At 50.9% G+C, this 18,910-nt stretch overlaps 1 protein-coding gene across 4 annotated transcripts in view; it reads right to left on the bottom strand.

Moving 5' to 3' along the window:
* LOC129702089 (clathrin light chain A-like) overlaps positions 1-18,910 on the bottom strand; it is a 77,369-nt gene that overhangs the window by 1,368 nt on the left and 57,091 nt on the right. Inside the window, exons 5-6 of one of the 4 annotated variants that reach the window (XM_055643637.1) lie at positions 17,975-18,028; positions 5,245-5,280 (exon numbers count right to left, since the gene is read on the bottom strand). The exons of 1 other annotated variant lie outside the window; for it this stretch is intronic. In XM_055643637.1, the coding sequence (XP_055499612.1) occupies positions 5,245-5,280; positions 17,975-18,028 (90 nt within the window). The remainder of the gene's footprint in view (positions 1-5,244; positions 5,281-17,974; positions 18,029-18,910) is intronic. 2 more of the 4 variants (XM_055643646.1, XM_055643655.1) reach the window with 2 other exon arrangements.

Below are 18,910 nucleotides of genomic sequence, written 5' to 3'. Positions count from 1 at the left end.
CTCCACATCCTTCCTTTAATAGGCCATGTTTTTGTTTACACAGAGGGTGCAGAGGAGGTTTAATGATGTCTAGATCAGGCGGTAATAGCTGCAGGGACAGTTTGGGCAGACTTGGATTGGTTTCTCTAGAATGGTAGAGGTTGGTGGAAGACCTGATGGAAGTATATAAATTGAGGAGATGCAGAGATAGGGTAGACCATCTTAGACCTCTTTCCCCAGGGTGGAAATGTCTAACAATAGAGGACATTGTCACAATTTGGTAACAACGAACTGCAGATATAGAGGAATGTAAAAAGAGGTGTGTGGGGCAGGTATTTTTACACAGGGTGGTGGGGCCTGGAACACGATGTCAGGGGTGGTGGTGGAGGCAGATACGACAGTGGTGTTTAAGAGACACGGATATGCAGAGAATAGGGGGATATGGATCATGTACAGGAAGGAGATTAATTTAACTTGGCATCAAGTTCGGCACAGACATTGTGGGCCGAAGGGCCTGCTCCTGCACTGTGCTGTTTTATGTTCTATTGCTGTGACATGGCCTTGAAGTTAAGAACTTTCACAAAAGACTAACAAATGAAAGAACAATGTTTAGTCTGGGTGTGTATAAAGTTAGTCACTGAAGCATTTTTCTGAGAACAAGTTGTTACACAATTGTGCCAATTGAGACATGAGTGTGTCTATATGAGACAGGGTTACAGTGAGGCGTGGACAGGGTGTATGTGAGGGAACGGTGCCTTGAGGCAGCTCTGTCCACCCTCACTGTCCAAAGCACAGCCCTCTGTGTGCAGTGGAACGCCAGTAATGGGGCCATTACCTCACGGCACACACTCACGGCCCAGTGTCTGGATGGGAGGGGGGACGTTGTCTGGAGTGGGGGCGTTGTCCGGACTGGGGATGTTGTCTGGAGTGGAGGGGGGGAGCATTGTCTGGACTGGGGGCATTGTCTGGATGGGAGGGGCATAGTCTGGACGGGCACATTGTCTGGACTTGGGGGGCGTTGTCTAGATCTGGGGCAGTGCCTGGACGGGGGGCAGTGTCTGGACGGGGGGGGCGTTGTCTAGATCTGGGGCAGTGCCTGGACGGGGGGCAGAGTCTGGACGGGGGGCAGTGTCTGGACGGGGGGGCGTTGTCTAGATCTGGGGCAGTGCCTGGACGGGGGGCAGTGTCTGGACGGGGGGGCGTTGTCTCTAGGGGGGGGGCAGTGCCTGGACGGGGGGGTGTCTGGACAGTTGTCTGGACGGGGGGGGGGGGGGGCGTTGTCTAGACGGGGGGGGGGGCGTTGTCTGGACGGGGGGCGTTGTCTGGATGGGGGGCGTTGTCTGGACGGGGGGGGGGCGAGTGTCTGGACGGGGGGGGGGCGTTGTCTGGACGGGGGGTGCGTTGTCTGGACGGGGGGGGGCGTTGTCTGGATGGGGGGGGGGGCGTTGTCTGGACGGGGGTGCGTTGTCTGGATGGGGTGCGTTGTCTGGACGGGGGGGCGTTGTCTGGACGGGGGGGGGCGTTGTCTGGACGGGGGGGGGGGCGTTGTCTGGACGGGGGGCAGTGTCTGGACGGGGGGCAGTGTCTGGATGGGGGGGGGCGTTGTCTGGATGGGGGGCGTTGTCTGGATGGGGGGGGGCGTTGTCTGGATGGGGGGCGTTGTCTGGATGGGGGGGCAGTGTCTGGATGGGGGGGGGCGTTGTCTGGATGGGGGGCAGTGTCTGGATGGGGGGGCAGTGTCTGGACGGGGGGGGCATTGTCTGGGACGGGGGGGGCAGTGCCTGGACGGGGGGCGTTGTCTGGATGGGGGGCGTTGTCTGGATGGGGGGCAGTGTCTGGACGGGGAGGTGTTGTCTGGAGTTGAAGGGGGCACTATCTGGATGGAGCAGGGTAGATCAGGAGGACAGAAAGCATGGCTACAGGCAGACAAGAACCAGACAGAGCCAAGCAGGAAGATGAGTGAAGTTAAACACTGTAAAATACGTTGTGTAATGTATGGCTCCGTGCAGGACACAAAAATGTCTGGGCATGTGGTCTTTGCAGGATGGGGACGTTAACCACCTGATAAAACATCTTGGGCCTCACGGATGGAGTTGTGGGTGTAAAAACTGGAAGGTTTTAAAGCTCTGGTCTTGCTGCATTAGTTTGTGTGTTGATCAAGTGCCTTTCTTCTCCTGTCTATAAAACCCACACACCCCCAGAAACCGTGTTCCTGCACTTTCTATCAATGACGCAATGTATTTAGTGTCTCTGACAGAGTTTCACTTCACATGCGATCCACCTGATGGGTAATTTCTGCTGTGTCCACACTGGCAGCTCCCCTGAACTCTCCCCATTGCCGTGCTGCCATGCCTGGTGCTTTGGGCACAGTATGCTAGCACAGCGTACCAGGAAGCAGAGCTGGAACAACCTGGCTGAAAGATTTCAATTAGGTGAGGATGGAAGAGGGCTGTTCTGCTTGAAGCACTGAAGGTAGAACAGTACAGCACCGCAAAGGGAACAGGCCCTTCAGCTCACAAAGACTGCGCTGAACATGATGCCATTAGCACTTCTACCTGCACGTGATCCATATCCCTCCATTCCCTGCATTTCCATGTACCTAACCTAAAGTCTCTTTAACACCACTATCGTATCTGCCTCCACCACCAGTTATACAATCCAGGCACTCACCACCTTCTGTATAAAAATGGACATCTCCTTTAAACTTTCCCCCTCACAAAGTTTTGCCTTCAAGACATCACGCTGGGGAAAAAGGTTCTGTATACCCTATCTATGTCTCCCATAATTTTATATACTACTAGACCAAGTGCAGGTTGGGTCTGTTCCCCAAGGGGGGGTGTGGGGGGGGGGGGGGGGGGGGGGAGGCGGCGCATGCAGCGGGTCACACACACTAAACTATCCCCCCCCCCCGCTCCTTTTACCCCATAACCACACTATCTACTAACGCATAGCCCCCAACTTGCAGTCACATTTAGAGAGGGGGGGGGGGGGGGTAGAGAACGAGGGCAGAAGGAGAAGGGGCAGAGACACAGAGAGAGGGAGAAGAGGGAGAGGGAGAGGGGGGGGGGACACAGAGGGAGGGGCAAGGGGGGGGGGGGGTGGGGGTGAGGAGAGGAGGGGGGGTGGGTGAGAGGGGAAAGGTGGGGGTGGAGGGGAGGAGAGAGAGAGGGTGAGAGTGAGGGGGAGAGAGGGGGGAGAGAGGTGAGGGGAGGGGGAGAGGTAGGGAGCAGGGAGGGTGGAGGGAAGGGGGTAGGGGGTATGTGGAGAGGAGGGGGGTTTAGGGAGGGACGGTGGGGGAGGGGATGGAGGGGAGGTGGGAGAAAAAGAGGGGGGGAGAAAGAGAGAGAGGGGGGAGAGGAAGGGGGTTGAGGACTGGGGGGAGAGGAGAAGGGGGGGAGAGAAGAGGGGGGAGAGAGGAGAGGGGGAGAGAGGAGAGGGGGGGAGTGAGGGGGTGTGCTGAGAGGGGGGTGAGGTGAGGGGGAGGGGAAGAGGTGGGGAGCAGGGAGGGGGAGGGGGTGGAGGGAGGGGGGGGGGTTTAGGGGAGGGACGGTGGGGGAGGGGATGGTGGGGAGGAGGGGGGGGGCGAAAAAGAGGGGGAGAGAGAGAGGAGGGGGAGTGGAGAGGATGGGGGGAGAGGAGAGGGGGAGAGGTGAGGGGGGGAGAGGAGATGGGGGAGTGGAGAGGAGGGGGGGAGGAGAGAGGGGGGAGAGGAGTGGGGGAGAGGTGAGGGGGGAGTGGAGAGGAGGGGGGAGGAGAGGGGGGGGGGGAGAGGAGGGGGGGAGAGGAGTGTGGGGGGAGAGGAGAGGAGATGGGGAGAGGAGAGGGGGAGAGGAGAGAGGGGGAAAGGAGAGGGGGGGGGGGGGGGGGGAGGGGAGGGGGGGGGGGGAGGAGAGAGGGGGGGGGAGAGAGAGTGCCTTTTTATTTCAACCCAAACCCCCCAAACAACCAAACCAGGCAGTGCTTTTTTACTTTAACCATATTTTCATTTTCAAACCACATTAAGGGTACTTACTCACAGTTGTGTGGACATGTGTTCAGTGTTATTCACAGCTCAGAGAAACGTGACCCTCTGCCTTCCTACAGCTTGCAGACTAATTGAGGCACACCACTTCCTGTGTTTATAGTCCACCCCCCTGCCGCCAGCGGGGGCAGCAGAGAGAATGGGGAATTTTGTAAAATCATTAATATCTCTACCATTTTTCATCGACTGGAAAAATCCCTGGCACACATGTGGCGGAGGGGGGCTCTGAGCGAGATAGGCAAAAATGACGGCCGTAGGTGGCAGCGTTCTCTCCGAAATTGCTGCACAGATCGCCAAAACCGGCCAAGAACAGACTTTTGGTAATATAGATTATCAGGTCTCCCCACAACCTCCGATGTTCCAGGGAAAACAGGCCAAGTCTGTTCAACCTCTCCCTGTAACTAATGCCCCATAATCCAGGCATCATTCTGATTAACCTCCTCTGCAACCTATCCAAGGGGTGAGTTTTTCACCGGAGCATCCGGCAGAAATCCACCTGGTCACAGGGAGAACGTGCAAACGCCACAGAGACAGCTGCCAAGGTCAGGGTTGACTTTGGGCAGCTGAGGCTGAGATTGTACAGGTGGCCCAATGTCAGGGACACAGGCAGAGTGGGAAGCTGCACTGTAAAGCCAGTGCCCCCAATGGGGCTGAGGTGCCTACTGGCCACATCGCCCAGTCTGCCCGCAGTGGTCCTGCCCAGCAAGGAGGCAGTGATGTTACCGGGAGAGCTGGACACTGCCCAGTCCACCATCGGTCCATTACAGGTACTGACCTCCCCACCAGAGCTCCATCAAAGGTAGTGACCTCCCCACCAGAGGTCCACCACTGTACTGACCTCCCCACCAGAGCCTAGTGTTGCCGCCAACCCGCTGGGTTACTCCAGCGCGTGGTGTCTTTTTTTGTAAATCAGCATCTGCAGTTCCGGCATCTGCAGCTCAGAAACAGATGGCCTGAGACACAAGGCACTGCAGATGCCGGACACTTGAGCACACAGTGCTGGAGGAACTCAGCGGCTCAGGCAGCACCTGTGGAGGGATGGACAGATAACGTTTCGGGTGGGGACACTTCTTCAGACTGATGGAGGTTCCCAGCCTGAAACATCATCTGTCCTTTCCCTCCACAGATGCTGCCTGAGCCGCTGGGTTGCTGCAGCACTGTGTGTTACGCTGCGATGGCCAGAGGTGGATGTCCCAACGACGGCCTGCGATAAATTGCTGGACAAGGGAGCAGACATCACTTACTGTTGCAGGTTGTAGCAGTGCTGTTTGATGTTTGTGCTTCACCACATATGGGAAAGAAAAAAAAATCACAATTAGAAACTGGCTAAAGCTTCTGTGACGGGAGGAGGGTTTGATCAGTGGTAAATACCGGCTCAACAGCACTCTGCAACAATAACTGCGTCATTTATCTCAACGTTCAGTACTAATCAAAACCGAGAGAGGTGGGAATAGACTTTCCAGCCCTTCAATGGACACAGAGTGCTGGAGTAACTCAGTGGGGGAGGCAGCATCTCTGGAGAACATGGACAATAAGTGCTGGAGTAACTCAGCGGGTCAGGCAGCATCTCTGGAGAACATGGACACAGAGTGCTGGAGTAACTCAGCGGGTCAGGCAGCATCTCTGGAGAACATGGACAGAGTGCTGGAGTAACTCAGCGGGTCAGGCAGCATCCAGGGCCGGATTTACGTATAAACTACACAAGCTTAAGCTTAGGGCCTCGAGATCTAGGGGGGGCCTATGCTCGCTCCACCAAGGTGTGTTAAACTTTTGAGGTAGTGGCATTGTTACAAACCCTACCATCGGTGGCGCTGTGCATATTTTTTGTTTTTTTTTTTTTTTTTTTGTTTGTTTTTTTTTTTTTTTTTTTTTTTTTTTTTTTTTTTTTTTTTTTTTTTTTTTTTTTTTTTTTTTTTTTTTTTTTTTTTTTTTTTTTTTAATTTTTTTTTTTTTTTTTTTTTTTTTTTTTTTTGTGTTTTGTTTTTGTGTTTGTGTGGTGGGTGGTGGGGGGGGGGGGGGGGAGAGGGGTTAAAATGCAGGCGAGGTTTATATTTGTTGTGGAGAGGAATTTGCTCCACAGATCCTTGGAAGTGCAGGATAAAGAAAAAGGTATGTAGGTAAGGGGCTTTATTTCACAGAGGCCCGGGACCGTTGGAGAGCAGTGGAGGAGGGTCAGGGCGGTGAGTACTTAAATCGGGCGCGGGGCTTTATTTTACAGAGGCCCGGGACCGTTGGAGAGCAGTGGAGGAGGGTCAGGGCGGTGAGTACTTAAATCGGGCGCGGGGCTTTATTTCACAGAGGCCCGGGACCGTTGGAGAGAGTGGAGGAGGGCGCGGGGCTTTTACCGAAATCTGTAACGTTCCACACTCCATAGGGAGGGTTCTGGTGGAAGCAGACTAGAGGAAGCAGCTGATTGGGTGCAACCTCAGGTTAGCATTTGTGCTTTCTGGTTAAAGGTACAGTGCTTTAGTAAAGGTACAGTGAGCCAAGGGTACAGTGGGCTAAAGGTACAGTGCTTTTTGTTTATATAATAAAGGTGCAGTTTAAATGTCAGCTGTTGTGAGTCAGATACCTGCTGATTTCTCCCAGCAGTTTCTATTGTATTATACTGGTATCAGATCCAGGGTAAGGCGGAAGAATGACAGCCAGAGCAGTGTACTGTTCTGGATGTCAGATGTGGGAGGTCATGGTGTCGGATGGCCCTCCAGACGTCCACATCTGCACCAGGTGCAGCGAGATGGGGCTCCTAAGGGACCGTATTAGGATCCTGGAGTAGCAGCTCGATGACTTCTGCCTGATCAGGGAGAGTGAGGAGGTCATAGAGGGGAGTTATAGGGAGGTGGTCACTCTAAAACCACGGGAGAGAGACATGCGGGTCACGCTAAGGAAGGGCAAGGGGCAGAGGCAGGAACGAGTGAGTACTCCAATGTCGGTACACCTCGCAAATAAGTACTCCTGTTTGAGTACGGATGGGGGTGACAGCCTACCCGGGGGTAGTGACAGCGGACGGGCCTCCAGCACAGAGACCGGCCATGTTGCTCCAATAGGTAGGGAAAAAAAGAAGAGGGCAATAGTAATTGGGGACTCTATTGTTAGGGGGTCGGATAGGCGATTCTGTGGATGCAGTCGGGAGACCAGGATGGTGGTCTGCCTCCCTGGTGCCAAGGTCTCGGACTTGTCTCAACGCATCCAAGATATCCTGAAATCAGAGGGAGAGGAGCCTGAGGTCGTGGTACATATAGGTACCAATGACATAGGTAAAAAAAGGGAAGAGGTCCTGAAGGGAGGATTTAGGGAGTTGGGAGGAGAGTTAAGAAAAAGGCCCAAAAAGGTAACAATCTCAGGATTACTGCCTGTGCCACGCGACAGTGAGAGTAGGAATGGAGCGAGGTGGAGGATAAATGTGTGGCTGAAAGACTGGTGCAGAGGGCAGGGATTCAAGTTCCTGGATCATTGGGACTTCTTTTGGGGAGGGTGGGACCTGTACAGAAAGGATGGGTTGCACTTGAACCCGAGGGGGACCAATATCCTAGCGGGGAAATTTGCAAAGGCTGCTGGGGAGACTTTAAACTAGAATGGTTGGGGCGAGGGACTCAAATAGCGAAAGCTAGTAGACAGAATGGGAGGCAGGAAGCAGAAAAGGGAAGCACTCGGACACAAGAGGAGAAAGAAAAAAAAGGAAATAAACAGAGAATAAGAGACGGGGGTTTCTTAAATGTGCATATTTTAATGCTAGGAGCATTGTAAGAAAGGTGGATGAGCTTAGAGTCTGGATAGACACCTGGAAGTATGATGTTGTGGCGATCAGTGAAACGTGGTTGCAGGAGGGCTGTGATTGGAAACTAAATATTCCAGGATTTCGTTGCTTCAGGTGTGATAGAATTGGAGGGGCAAGAGGTGGAGGTGTTGCATTGCTAGTCAGGGAAGATATTACAGCAGTGCTTTGGCAGGATAGATTGGAGGGCTCGTCTAGGGAGGCTATTTGGGTGGAATTGAGAAGTGGGAAAGGTGTAGCAACAGTTATAGGAGTGTATTATAGACCGCCAAACGGGGATCGAGAATTGGAAGAGCAAATATGTAAGGAGATAGCAGATATTAGTAGTAAGCACAAGGTAGTGATTGTGGGAGATTTCAACTTTCCACACATAGACTGGGAAACACATTCTGTAAATGGGCTGGATGGGTTGCAGTTTGTAAAATGTGTGCAGGATAGTTTTTTGCAGCAATACATAGAGGTACCTACTAGAGGAGGGGCAGTGCTGGACCTCCTGTTAGGAAATGAGATGGGACAGGTGGCGGAGGTATGCGTTGGGGAGCACTTCGGGTCCAGTGATCACAATACCATTAGTTTCAATATAATTATGGAGAAGGTCAGAACTGGACCTAGGGTTGAGATTTTTGATTGGAGAAAGGCTAACTTTGATGAGATGCGAGATGATTTAAAAGGAGTGAACTGGGACATTTTGTTTTATGGGAAAGATGTAGAAGAGAAATGGAGGACATTTAAAGGGGAAATTTTAAGAGTACAGAATCTTTATGTTCCTGTTCGGTTGAAAGGAAACAGTAAAAATTGGAAAGAGCCCTGGTTTTCAAGTGAAATTGGACATCTTGTTCGGAAAAAGAGGAAGATCTACAATAATTATAGGCAGCACGAAGTAAATGAGGTGCTTGAGGAGTATAAGGAATGTAAAAAGAATCTTAAGAAATAAATTAGAAAAGCTAAAAGAAGATATGAGGTTGCTTTGGCAAGTAAGGTGAAAGTAAATCCAAAGGGTTTCTACAGCTATATTAATAGCAAAAGGATAACGAGGGATAAAATTGGTCCATTGGAGAGACAGAGTGGACAGCTATCTGCAGAGCCAAAAGAGATGGGGGAGATATTGAACAATTTTTTTTCTTCGGTATTCACCAAGGAGAAGGATATTGAATTATGTGAGGTAAGGGAAACTAGTAGAGTAGCTATGGATACTATGAGGTTCAAAGTAAAAGAAGTACTGACACTTTTGAAAAATATAAAAGTGGATAAGTCTCCAGGTCCTGACAGGATATTCCCTAGGACATTGAGGGAAGTTAGTGTAGAAATAGCCGGGTCTATGACAGAAATATTGCAAATGTCATTAGAAATGAGAATAGTCCCTGAGGATTGGCGTACTGCGCATGTTTGCATACCGTACTGCGCACCGTTGCAGTTTGCATACCGTCCGAACAGGTCCACGGACGATGCGGTCTCCCAGGTCTTGCACACCGCTCTCTCCCATCTGGACAGCCAGAAGGGGGGCTACGTGAGGATGCTGTTCATAGACTACAGTTCAGCCTTCAACACGATAGTCCCCACCAGACTGGCCGGGAAGCTACGGGAATTGGGGCTCAACACCTCCCTGTGTGCCTGGGTCCTGGACTTTCTCACCGCCAGGCCCCAGGTAGTCAAGATGGGAGGGAATACATCGAAGTCCCTCACCCTGAGCACAGGATCGCCCCAGGGTTGCGTCCTCAGCCCCCTATTGTACTCCCTGTACACACATGACTGTGTGGCTAGGTTCAGCTCCAATTCAATAATTAAGTTTGCTGATGACACTGTGGTGGTGGGCCTGATCTCAGACAATGATGAGAAGGCCTACCGGGAGGAGGTGGCTGATCTAGCACTCTGGTGCCAGGAGAACAGCCTCCTCTTGAACATCAAAAAAACGAAGGAGCTGATCATGGACTTTAGGAGGGCACATCATCCGAGGACGTACACTCCATTGAGTATAAATGGGGATCCTGTGGATAGGGTGAACTGTTTTAAATATCTGGGAGTCCACATCTCTGAGGATATGACATGGTCATCACACGCCTCAGCACTGGTGAGTAAGCCAAGGCACCTCAGGCAATTGAGGAAATTCAGAGTGTCTCCGAGGATCCTCCAGTGCTTCTACGCAGCGGCGGTGGAAAGCATCTTGTCCGGGAACATTACCATCTGGTTTGGGAATTGCTCTGCCAAGGACAAGAAGGCTCTGCAGAGAGTAGTGCGTTCAGCCGAACGCACTATGGGAACTTCGCTCACCCCACTGCAGGAACTATACAACAGGAGGTGCAACTCCAGAGCAAACAAAATCATGAGAGACCTCTTCCACCCCTGCAACGGACTGTTCCAGCCGCTACGGTCAGGCAAACGCCTCCATTGCCATGCAGTGAGAACGGAGAGGTTGAGAAGGAGTTTCTTCCCAGAGGCAATTCGGACTGTAAACGCCCATCTCACCAGGGACTAACTCTACAGAACGTTTTTTCCTTCTATTATTTATTATGTAAAAGAATATGTGTGTTATGATTGTGTTTATAATATGTTTGGTTGTTTTGTTGTTTGTCTTTTGCACAAAATTCTTTGTCCGCGAGCATTGCCACTTTCATTTCACTGCACATCTCGTATGTGTATGTGACAAATAGACTTGACTTGACTTGACTTGATGTTGTTCCATTGTTTAAAAAGGGTTCTAAGAGTAAACCTAGCAATTATAGACCTGTTAGTTTGACTTCAGTCGTGGGCAAATTAATGGAAAAGATACTTAGAGATAATATATATAAGCATCTAGATAAACAGGGTCTGATTAGGAACAGTCAACATGGATTTGTGCCTGGAAGGTCATGTTTGACTAATCTTCTTGAATTTTTTGAAGAGGTTACTAGGGAAATTGACGAGGGTAAAGCAGTGGATGTTGTCTATATGGACTTTAGTAAGGCCTTTGACAAGGTTCCTCATGGAAGGTTGGTTAAGAAGGTTCAACTGTTGGGTATAAATGCAGGAATAGCAAGATGGATTCAACAGTGGCTGAATGGGAGTAGCCAGAGGGTAATGGTGGATGGATGTTTGTGGGGTTGGAGGCAGGTGACTAGTGGAGTGCCTCAGGGATCTGTGTTGGGTCCTTTGTTGTTTGTCATGTACATCAATGATCTGGATGAAGGTGTCGTAAATTGGATTAGTAAGTATGCAGATGATACCAAGATAGGGGGTGTTGTGGATAATGAAGAGGATTTCCAAAGTCTACAGAGTGATTTAGGCCATTTGGAAAAATGGGCTGAAAGATGGCAGATGGAATTTAATGCTGATAAATGTGAGGTGCTACACCTTGGCAGGACAAATCAAAATAGGACGTACATGGTAAATGGTAGGGAATTGAAGAATACAGTTGAACAGAGGGATCTGGGAATAACCGTGCATAGTTCCTTGAATGTGGAATCTCATATAGATAGGGTGGTAAAGAAAGCTTTTGGTATGCTAGCCTTTATAAATCAGAGCATTGAGTATAGAAGCTGGGATGTAATGTTAAAATTGTACAAGGCATTGGTGAGACCAAATCTGGAGTATGGTGTACAATTTTGGTCGCCCAATTATAGGAAGGATGGCAACAAAATAGAGAGAGTACAGAGGAGATTTACTAGAATGGTGCCTGGGTTTCAACAACTAAGTTACAGAGAAAGGTTGAATAAGTTAGGTCTTTATTCTCTGGAGCGCAGAAGGTTAAGGGGGGACTTGATAGAGGTCTTTAAAATGATGAGAGGGATAGACAGAGTTGATGTGGACAAGCTTTTCCCTTTGAGAATAGGGAAGATTCAAACAAGAGGACATGACTTCAGAATTAAGGGACAGAAGTTTAGGGGTAATATGAGGGGGAACTTCTTTACTCAGAGAGTGGTAGCGGTGTGGAATGAGCTTCCAGTGGGAGTGGTAACCCTAACCCTAGGTTCATTTGTAACATTTAAAAATAAATTGGATAGGCATATGGATGAGAAGAAAATGGAGGGTTTTTTTGGTATGAGTGCAGGCAGGTGGGACTAAGGGGAAAAAAAGTTGTTCGGCATGGACTTGTAGGGCCGAGATGGCCTGTTTCCGTGCTGTAATTGTTATATGGTTATATGGTTAGTTTATTTAACCTTTTCTTCCGCCGAACCACGCTGCTGCACCTGGGCGCCTATTCACCTCGCATACGCACTGGGGGCCTATTATCCACCTCGCATACACACCTGGCCGACCCACCTCGCACTGGGCCCACCCAACCATGCCGCCGCACTGGGCCCATCCAAACGGATCGGACCTATCGAACATCATCGCCGGAACTGGGCTCTCCGAACATGGCCGACGCACAGCGCCCTACTCACTTCGTTGACTCACCGGGCTGGCCGATCCGCGCCACCCCACCGACCATCCGCCCACCGGGATCTCCCACGAATCGCCCGCCGACCCCGTCTCTACTGCCCGCGGACTCCTACCATCGGGTCCGCGGACCCTCGCCACTCCACTGCCCTCCAGCAACCTGCAGCCGTCGCCTTACCTGGAGCCTGGACTCCACGCTGCTAACTCCCACTCTCCTGGGTTTGACTCCACTGGGTCCTAGTGTCTTGTTAACCTCAGTGGCAGTTCCACTGAGTCTTCCCCATCCCCCTCTAACTATGTGACCCCTGCTCTTCCCCACCCACACTACAGCCCTCTCACCCCCCTACCCCCCCTCTCACCCCCCCCCCCCCCTCCCCATCAGATATCGCCTCGGCCTCAGTTCTGCCTTCCTCCAGCCCCAACCCCCATCCCTGCCTTGTGGTTACCATCCCCCCTGACATCCCCATCTCCGACACCGAACGGTCTGTCCTCAGCAGAGGCGTTAACTTTGTCCCCCTCCATCCCCACCTCAATGAGTTCCGCGCCCACCACGACTTGGAGCTCTTCTACCGTCGCCTCCGCCTCACAGCGTTCTTCCATGGGAAGGAGTCCTCGCCCCCTATTGATGATCCCTTTTCCCGTCTCCAACGAACCCCCTCCTCGTGGACCCCCCCTCATGGCCATCTTCCGGCTTTAGACCTTTTTATCCAAAACTGCCGGCGGGGCATCAACCACCTCAACTTCTCCACTCCCCTGTCTCACTACATTCTCTCCCCTCCCCCGAACGTACAGCTATCAACTCACTCCGCAACAACCCAGACTGGGTGATCAAACCCACCGACAAGGGAGGTGCCGTGGTAGGCTGGCGCGTCGATCTCTACAAAGCTGAGGCCACGCGCCAACCTCCTCCTACTTACCCCTGGACCATGACCCCACTGACGAGCACCAGGCCACTATCTCTAGCACCATAACCGACTTCATCAACTCCTAGGCCCTGACCCCCCGAGCCTCCAACCTCATCGTTCCCCAACCCCGCATGGCCCGATTTTACCTTCTCCCCAAAATCCACAAACCTGATTAACCATATAACATATAACCATATAACAATTACAGCACGGAAACAGGCCATCTCGGCCCTACAAGTCCGTGCCGAACAAATTTTTTTCCCCCTTAGTCCCACCTGCCTGCACTCATACCATAACCCTCCATTCCCTTCTCATCCATATGCCTATCCAATTTATTTTTAAATGATACCAATGAACCTGCCTCCACCACTTCCACTGGAAGCTCATTCCACACCGCTACCACTCTCTGAGTAAAGAAGTTCCCCCTCATATTACCCCTAAACTGTCCTGGTAGACCCATTGTCTCTGCCTGTTCGTGCCCTACCGAACACATTTCCACATTCCTTGACTCCATCCTATCCCCCTTGGTTAAATCCCTCCCTACCTATATTCAAGACACCTCAGATACTCTCCTTCGTCTCCGGGCATTCCATTCTCGAGGCCCCCATCCCCTCATCTTCACCATGGACTATTACACTCTACACCTCCATCCCCCACCACGATGTTCTCAAAGCCCTCCGGTTCTTCATCGACCGGAGAAGCAACCTATACCCGTCCGCTGATATACTCCTCCGCCTAACGGAGTTGGTCCTTACCCTCAATAACTTCTCGTTTGACTCCTCACATTTCCTCCAAATACAAGGCGTAGCTATGGGCACGCGCATGGGCCCCAGCTATGCCTGCCTCTTTGTCGGGCACGTCGAACAATCCTTGTTCAATACGTACCAGAGCCCCATCGCCGACCTCTACCTCCGTTACATCGACGGCTGCTTTGGTGCTACCTGCTGCACCCACACACACTGACTGACTTCATCCGCTTCACCGCTAACTTCCATCCGGCACTCAAATACACCTGGACCATTTCCGACACTTCCTACCATTTCTTGACCTCACTATCTCCATCGCAGATGATAGACTTCTGACCACATCCACTATAAACCCACCGACTCCCATGACAATCTAGACTACTCTTATTCCCACCCTGCTTCCTGTAAGGACTCCATCCCTTACTCCCAATTCCTCCATCTACACCGCATCTGCTCCCAGGATGAGGTGTTTCACACCAGGGCATCGGAAATGTCCTCCTTCTTCAAGGAATGGGGGTTGCCCTCCCCTACTATAGATGAGGCTCTCACCAGGGTCTCTTCCATACCCCGTAATATTGCTCTCTCTCCCCATCCCCCCACTCGTAACAAGGGCACAGTCCCCCTAGTCCTCACCTTCCCCCCCCTACTAGCCGTCACATACAACAAATAGTCCTCCGTCATTTTCGCCAACTCCAACGTGACCCCACCACTCGCCACATCTTCCCATCTTCCCCCCCCCCCCCCCCCCCCGTCTGATTTCCGCAAAGACTGCTCCCTCCGCAAATCCCTGGTCAATTCTTCCCTTCCCTCCCGCACCAACCAAAGTCCACAGGCTGAGCAGGGCGGAGATTTATGCTGGCGGCCCTCGGCAAAGGGATCCCAGGGCTCCACGATGTTTAAATCAGCGCAGCCGGAGGCTGGGAGCTCCGCAAACCACAGCTCCATGATGTTGAAGCAGCAGGCACAACACTCCAGAGCTTCAAATGGCGATCCAGGTAAGGCATCGCCCGCTCCGCGGTGAACCCAATATGTATTTTAAAACCAACTGTTTAATGACAACATACAGTTAGGTCTTTATTCTTTGGAGCGCAGAAGGTTAAGGGGGGACTTGATGGAGGTCTTTAAATGATGAGAGGGATAGACAGAGTTGACGTGGATAAGCTTTTCCCATTGAGAGTAGGGAAGATTCAAACAAGAGGACATGACTTGAGAATCAAGGGACAGAAGTTTTGGGGTAACATCTTTACTCAGAGAGTGGTAGCTGTGTGGAATGAGCTTCCAGTGGAAGTGGTGGAGGCAGGTTCAATTTTATCATTTAAAAATAAATTGGATAGGTATATAGACGGGAAAGGAATGGCCTCTCTTCATCTAAATCCGGCACTGGCAGTATCTCTGGAGGATGTGGATAGGTGGCATTTAAGGTAAGGACCATTATTCAGCCCCAATCATGTTACCTAAGCATGTATTGTCTTTCCGCTGGCTGGATAGCACACGACAAAAGCTTTTCACTGTACCTCGGTACACGTGACAATAAACTAAACTCAAACTCAGTCTTATGCTGGGCCTCACTGTGTCACTGCATGACAGGAACAGGTCAGAGAGGGATAGGAAGCCCGAGGTCCTTCCTGCAAATGATCCTCCACAAACCCATCAGCCCACCTGTGCTTGGTTTCTGTGGTGCGGAGCAGCGCACACTGTGAACACGGAGTGACAATACTGGGTTAGAAACAGTGCAGGGAATCACTGCTTCTCCTGGGTTGTCCGTGTCCCTGGATGGTGGGGAGGGAAGGGTTGAAAGGACAGGTGTTGCATGGCATGTGGGTGCAGCGGAAGTGATGGGAGAAGGGGGAGTCCAGGTTATGTCTCAGGACCATGGCCGCATGCACCTGCTCCATGAAGCAGACCACTTAGTGTGAAGTTGGGCTGGAAGACCTGGGGTTGCTCTCTATTGGACAGAGGATGAGGAAGGATGTAAAAGAGGTGGCTTCCATGGCCAGACGGCCCCCATGGCCAGAGACAGACCCGGGAGAACAGCAGTGGTCCCCATTGCCAGAGGTGGCCCCCATGGCTGGAGGCGGTCTTGGGTCACCAGAGGTAGGACCCAAGACCAGAGACAGCCCGGATCACTGTCAGATGACAGAAGATAAAGAAGGGGCAGGTCGTCCCATTGTCAGAGGATTCCCAGGACAGGGACTGAGCATGGTCAACAGAGGGCAGGATAGGTGTACGAGCAGGGAGATGTTCTGGCCCATTAACCATATAACAATTACAGCACGGAAACAGGCCATCTCGGCCCTACAAGTCCGTGCCGAACACTTATTTTCCCCTAGTCCCATCAACCTGCACTCATACCATAGCCCTCCATTCCTTTCCCATCCATATACCTATCCAATTTATTTTTAAATGATAAAATCGAACCTGCCTCCACCACTTTCACTGGAAGCTCATTCCACACAGCTACCACTCTCTGAGTAAAGAAGTTCCCCCTCATGTTACCCCTAAACGTCTGTCCCCTAATTCTGATTTAATGTCTCTTGTTCAATGGGAAAAGCTTATCCACGTCTATCCCTCTCATCATTTTTAAAGACCTCTATCAAGTCCCCCCTTGACCTTCTGCGCTCCAAAGAATAAAGACCTAACCTATTCAACCTTTCTCTGTAACTTAGTTGCTGAAACCCAGGCAACATTCTAGTAAATCTCCTCTGTACTCTCTCTATTTTGTCGCCTATAATCGGGCGACCAAAATTGTACACCATACTCCAGAATTGGTCTCACCAATGCCTTGTACAATTTTAATTTTACAATGCCTTGTACAACTGTGCAGTTATTCCTAGACTCAATGCATTCCTCAATTCGCTACCATGTACGTCCTATTTTGATTTGACCTGCCAAGATGTAGCACATTTATCAGCATTAAACTCCATCTGCCATTTTTCAGCCCATTCTTCCAAATGGCCTAAATCTCTCTGTAGACTTTGGAAATCTACTTCATTATCCACAACACCCCCTATCTTAGTATCATCTGCATACTTACTAATCCAATTTACCACACCTTCATCCAGATCATTGATATACATGACAAACAACAGTGGACCCAACCCAGATCCCTGAGGCACCCCACTAGTCACCTGCCTCCATTACCTGAAGCTTGTTGAATAGAGTCAATGAGCGTCCTCAAGGGGGTGTTGGATGAGCTTGAGTGGGAATCATTTACAGTGGCACCATTGGGGTCACTGTACCAGGGGTCAGCAGAGACTCGATGGGCCAAATAGCCTTCTTCTGTGCCCTCCAGTTGCATGACGCTGTGAGCCGACAATACTGGGTCTCAGAGACAAGAGTTCCATCACTGAGGGAAATCTAACACTCGTGGTTCAGCTCTCATCAACAAATTGATCCAATATTTAAAATGTTGACAAATCTAAACATTCCATGTTCAAGACTAACATTATATATGAGAAAGAGAAGAATGTGTCAATGTCTACAAAAAAAGGTAAATAATTAGAGAAAAGCAAAATACTGCATTGCTGGAAATCTGAAATAAAGTGCTGGGGATATCCACACTACCCGTTGTAATGTCGACCGTTAACCTGTCTCTCTCCACAGACGCTGCCCGATCCCATCAGCACCTTCCCCACTTAACCATATAACAATTACAGCACGGAAACAGGCCATCTCGGCCCTTCTAGTCCGTGCCGAACACGTATTCTCCTCTAGTCCCATCTACCTGCATTCAGACCATAACCCTCCATTCCTTTCCCGTCCATATAACTATCCAATATATTTTTAAATGATAAAATCGAACCTGCCTCCACCACCTTCACTGGAAGCTCATTCCACACAGTTACCACTCTCTGAGTAAAGAAATTCCCCCTCATGTTACCCCTAAACTTCTGTCCCTTAATTCTCAAGTCATGTCCTCTTGTTTGAATCTTCCCTACTCTCAGTGGGAAAAGCTTATCCACGTCAACTCTGTCTATCCCTCTCATCATTTTAAAGACCTCTATCAAGTCCCCTCTTAACCTTCTGTGCTCAAAGAATAAAGACCTAACTTGTTCAACCTTTCTCTGTAACTTAGTTGCTGAAACCCAGGCAACATTCTAGTAAATCCTGCATTTAGTTCATATTTCCAGAATTAATAGTAGTATCTCAAAGTATTTGAGAGAATAGTAGAGAGGAAAAAGAGAAAGCAACATACACATAGCCAATGACGTCAGCAAAGGGTTGTTTGTAGAAAGCTTCATCTAGGGTCCTTGGGGATCAAGATGCCAGTTGGTGGTCCGTGGGTGATCAGTGGAGAGAAGAGAAGGGAGAGAGGAGTGAGACACAGACACTTCAACAGCACAAAGCAGCATTATCAAGACATAAGGTACACAAAAATGCTGGAGAAACTCAGCGGGTGCAGCAGCATCTATGGAGCGAAGGAAATAGGTAACTTTTCGGGCTGAAACCCTTCTTCAGACTGATATGGGGTGGCGGGGAGAAGGAAGGAAAAAGGAGGGGGAGCCCGAGGGCTGGGGGATGGGAGGAGACAGCTCGAGGGCTAAGGAAGGGGAGGAGACAGCAAGGGCTAACAAAATTGGGAGAATTCAATGTTAATGCCCGCCGGATGCAGGCTCCCCAAGCCAATATGAGGTTCCTCCAATTTCCGGTGTTGCTCACTCTGGCAATGGAGGAGACCCAGGACAGAGAGGTCGGATTGGGAATGGGAGGGGGAGTTGAAGTGCTGAGCCACTGGGAGGTCAGGTAGGTTCTTGCGGACTGAGCGGAGGTGTTCGGCGAAACGATCGCCCAACCTCCGCTTAGTCTCACCGATGTAGATCAGCTGACATCTAGAGCAGCGGATGCAGTATATGAGGTTGGAGGAGATACAGGTGAACCTCTGTCGCACCTGGAACGACTGCTTGGGTCCTTGAATGGAGTCGAGGGGGGAGGTAAAGGGACAGGTGTTGCATTTCTTGCAGTTGCAACGGAAAGTGCCCGGGGAGGAGGTGGTACGGGAGGGAATGGAAGAATTGACAAGGGAGTTGCGGAGGGAGTGGTCTTTGCGGAAGGCAGACATTGGGGGAGATGGGAAGATGTGGCCAGTGGTGGGGTCACGTTAGAGGTGGCGGAAATGGCGGAGGATTATTTG

This window comes from Leucoraja erinacea, chromosome 1 (assembly GCF_028641065.1).
Source record: "Leucoraja erinacea ecotype New England chromosome 1, Leri_hhj_1, whole genome shotgun sequence".
NCBI lineage: Eukaryota > Metazoa > Chordata > Chondrichthyes > Rajiformes > Rajidae > Leucoraja > Leucoraja erinaceus.
The sequence above is the reverse complement of the archived record's forward strand: the minus strand, read 5'-3'. Positions and strand labels throughout refer to the sequence as shown.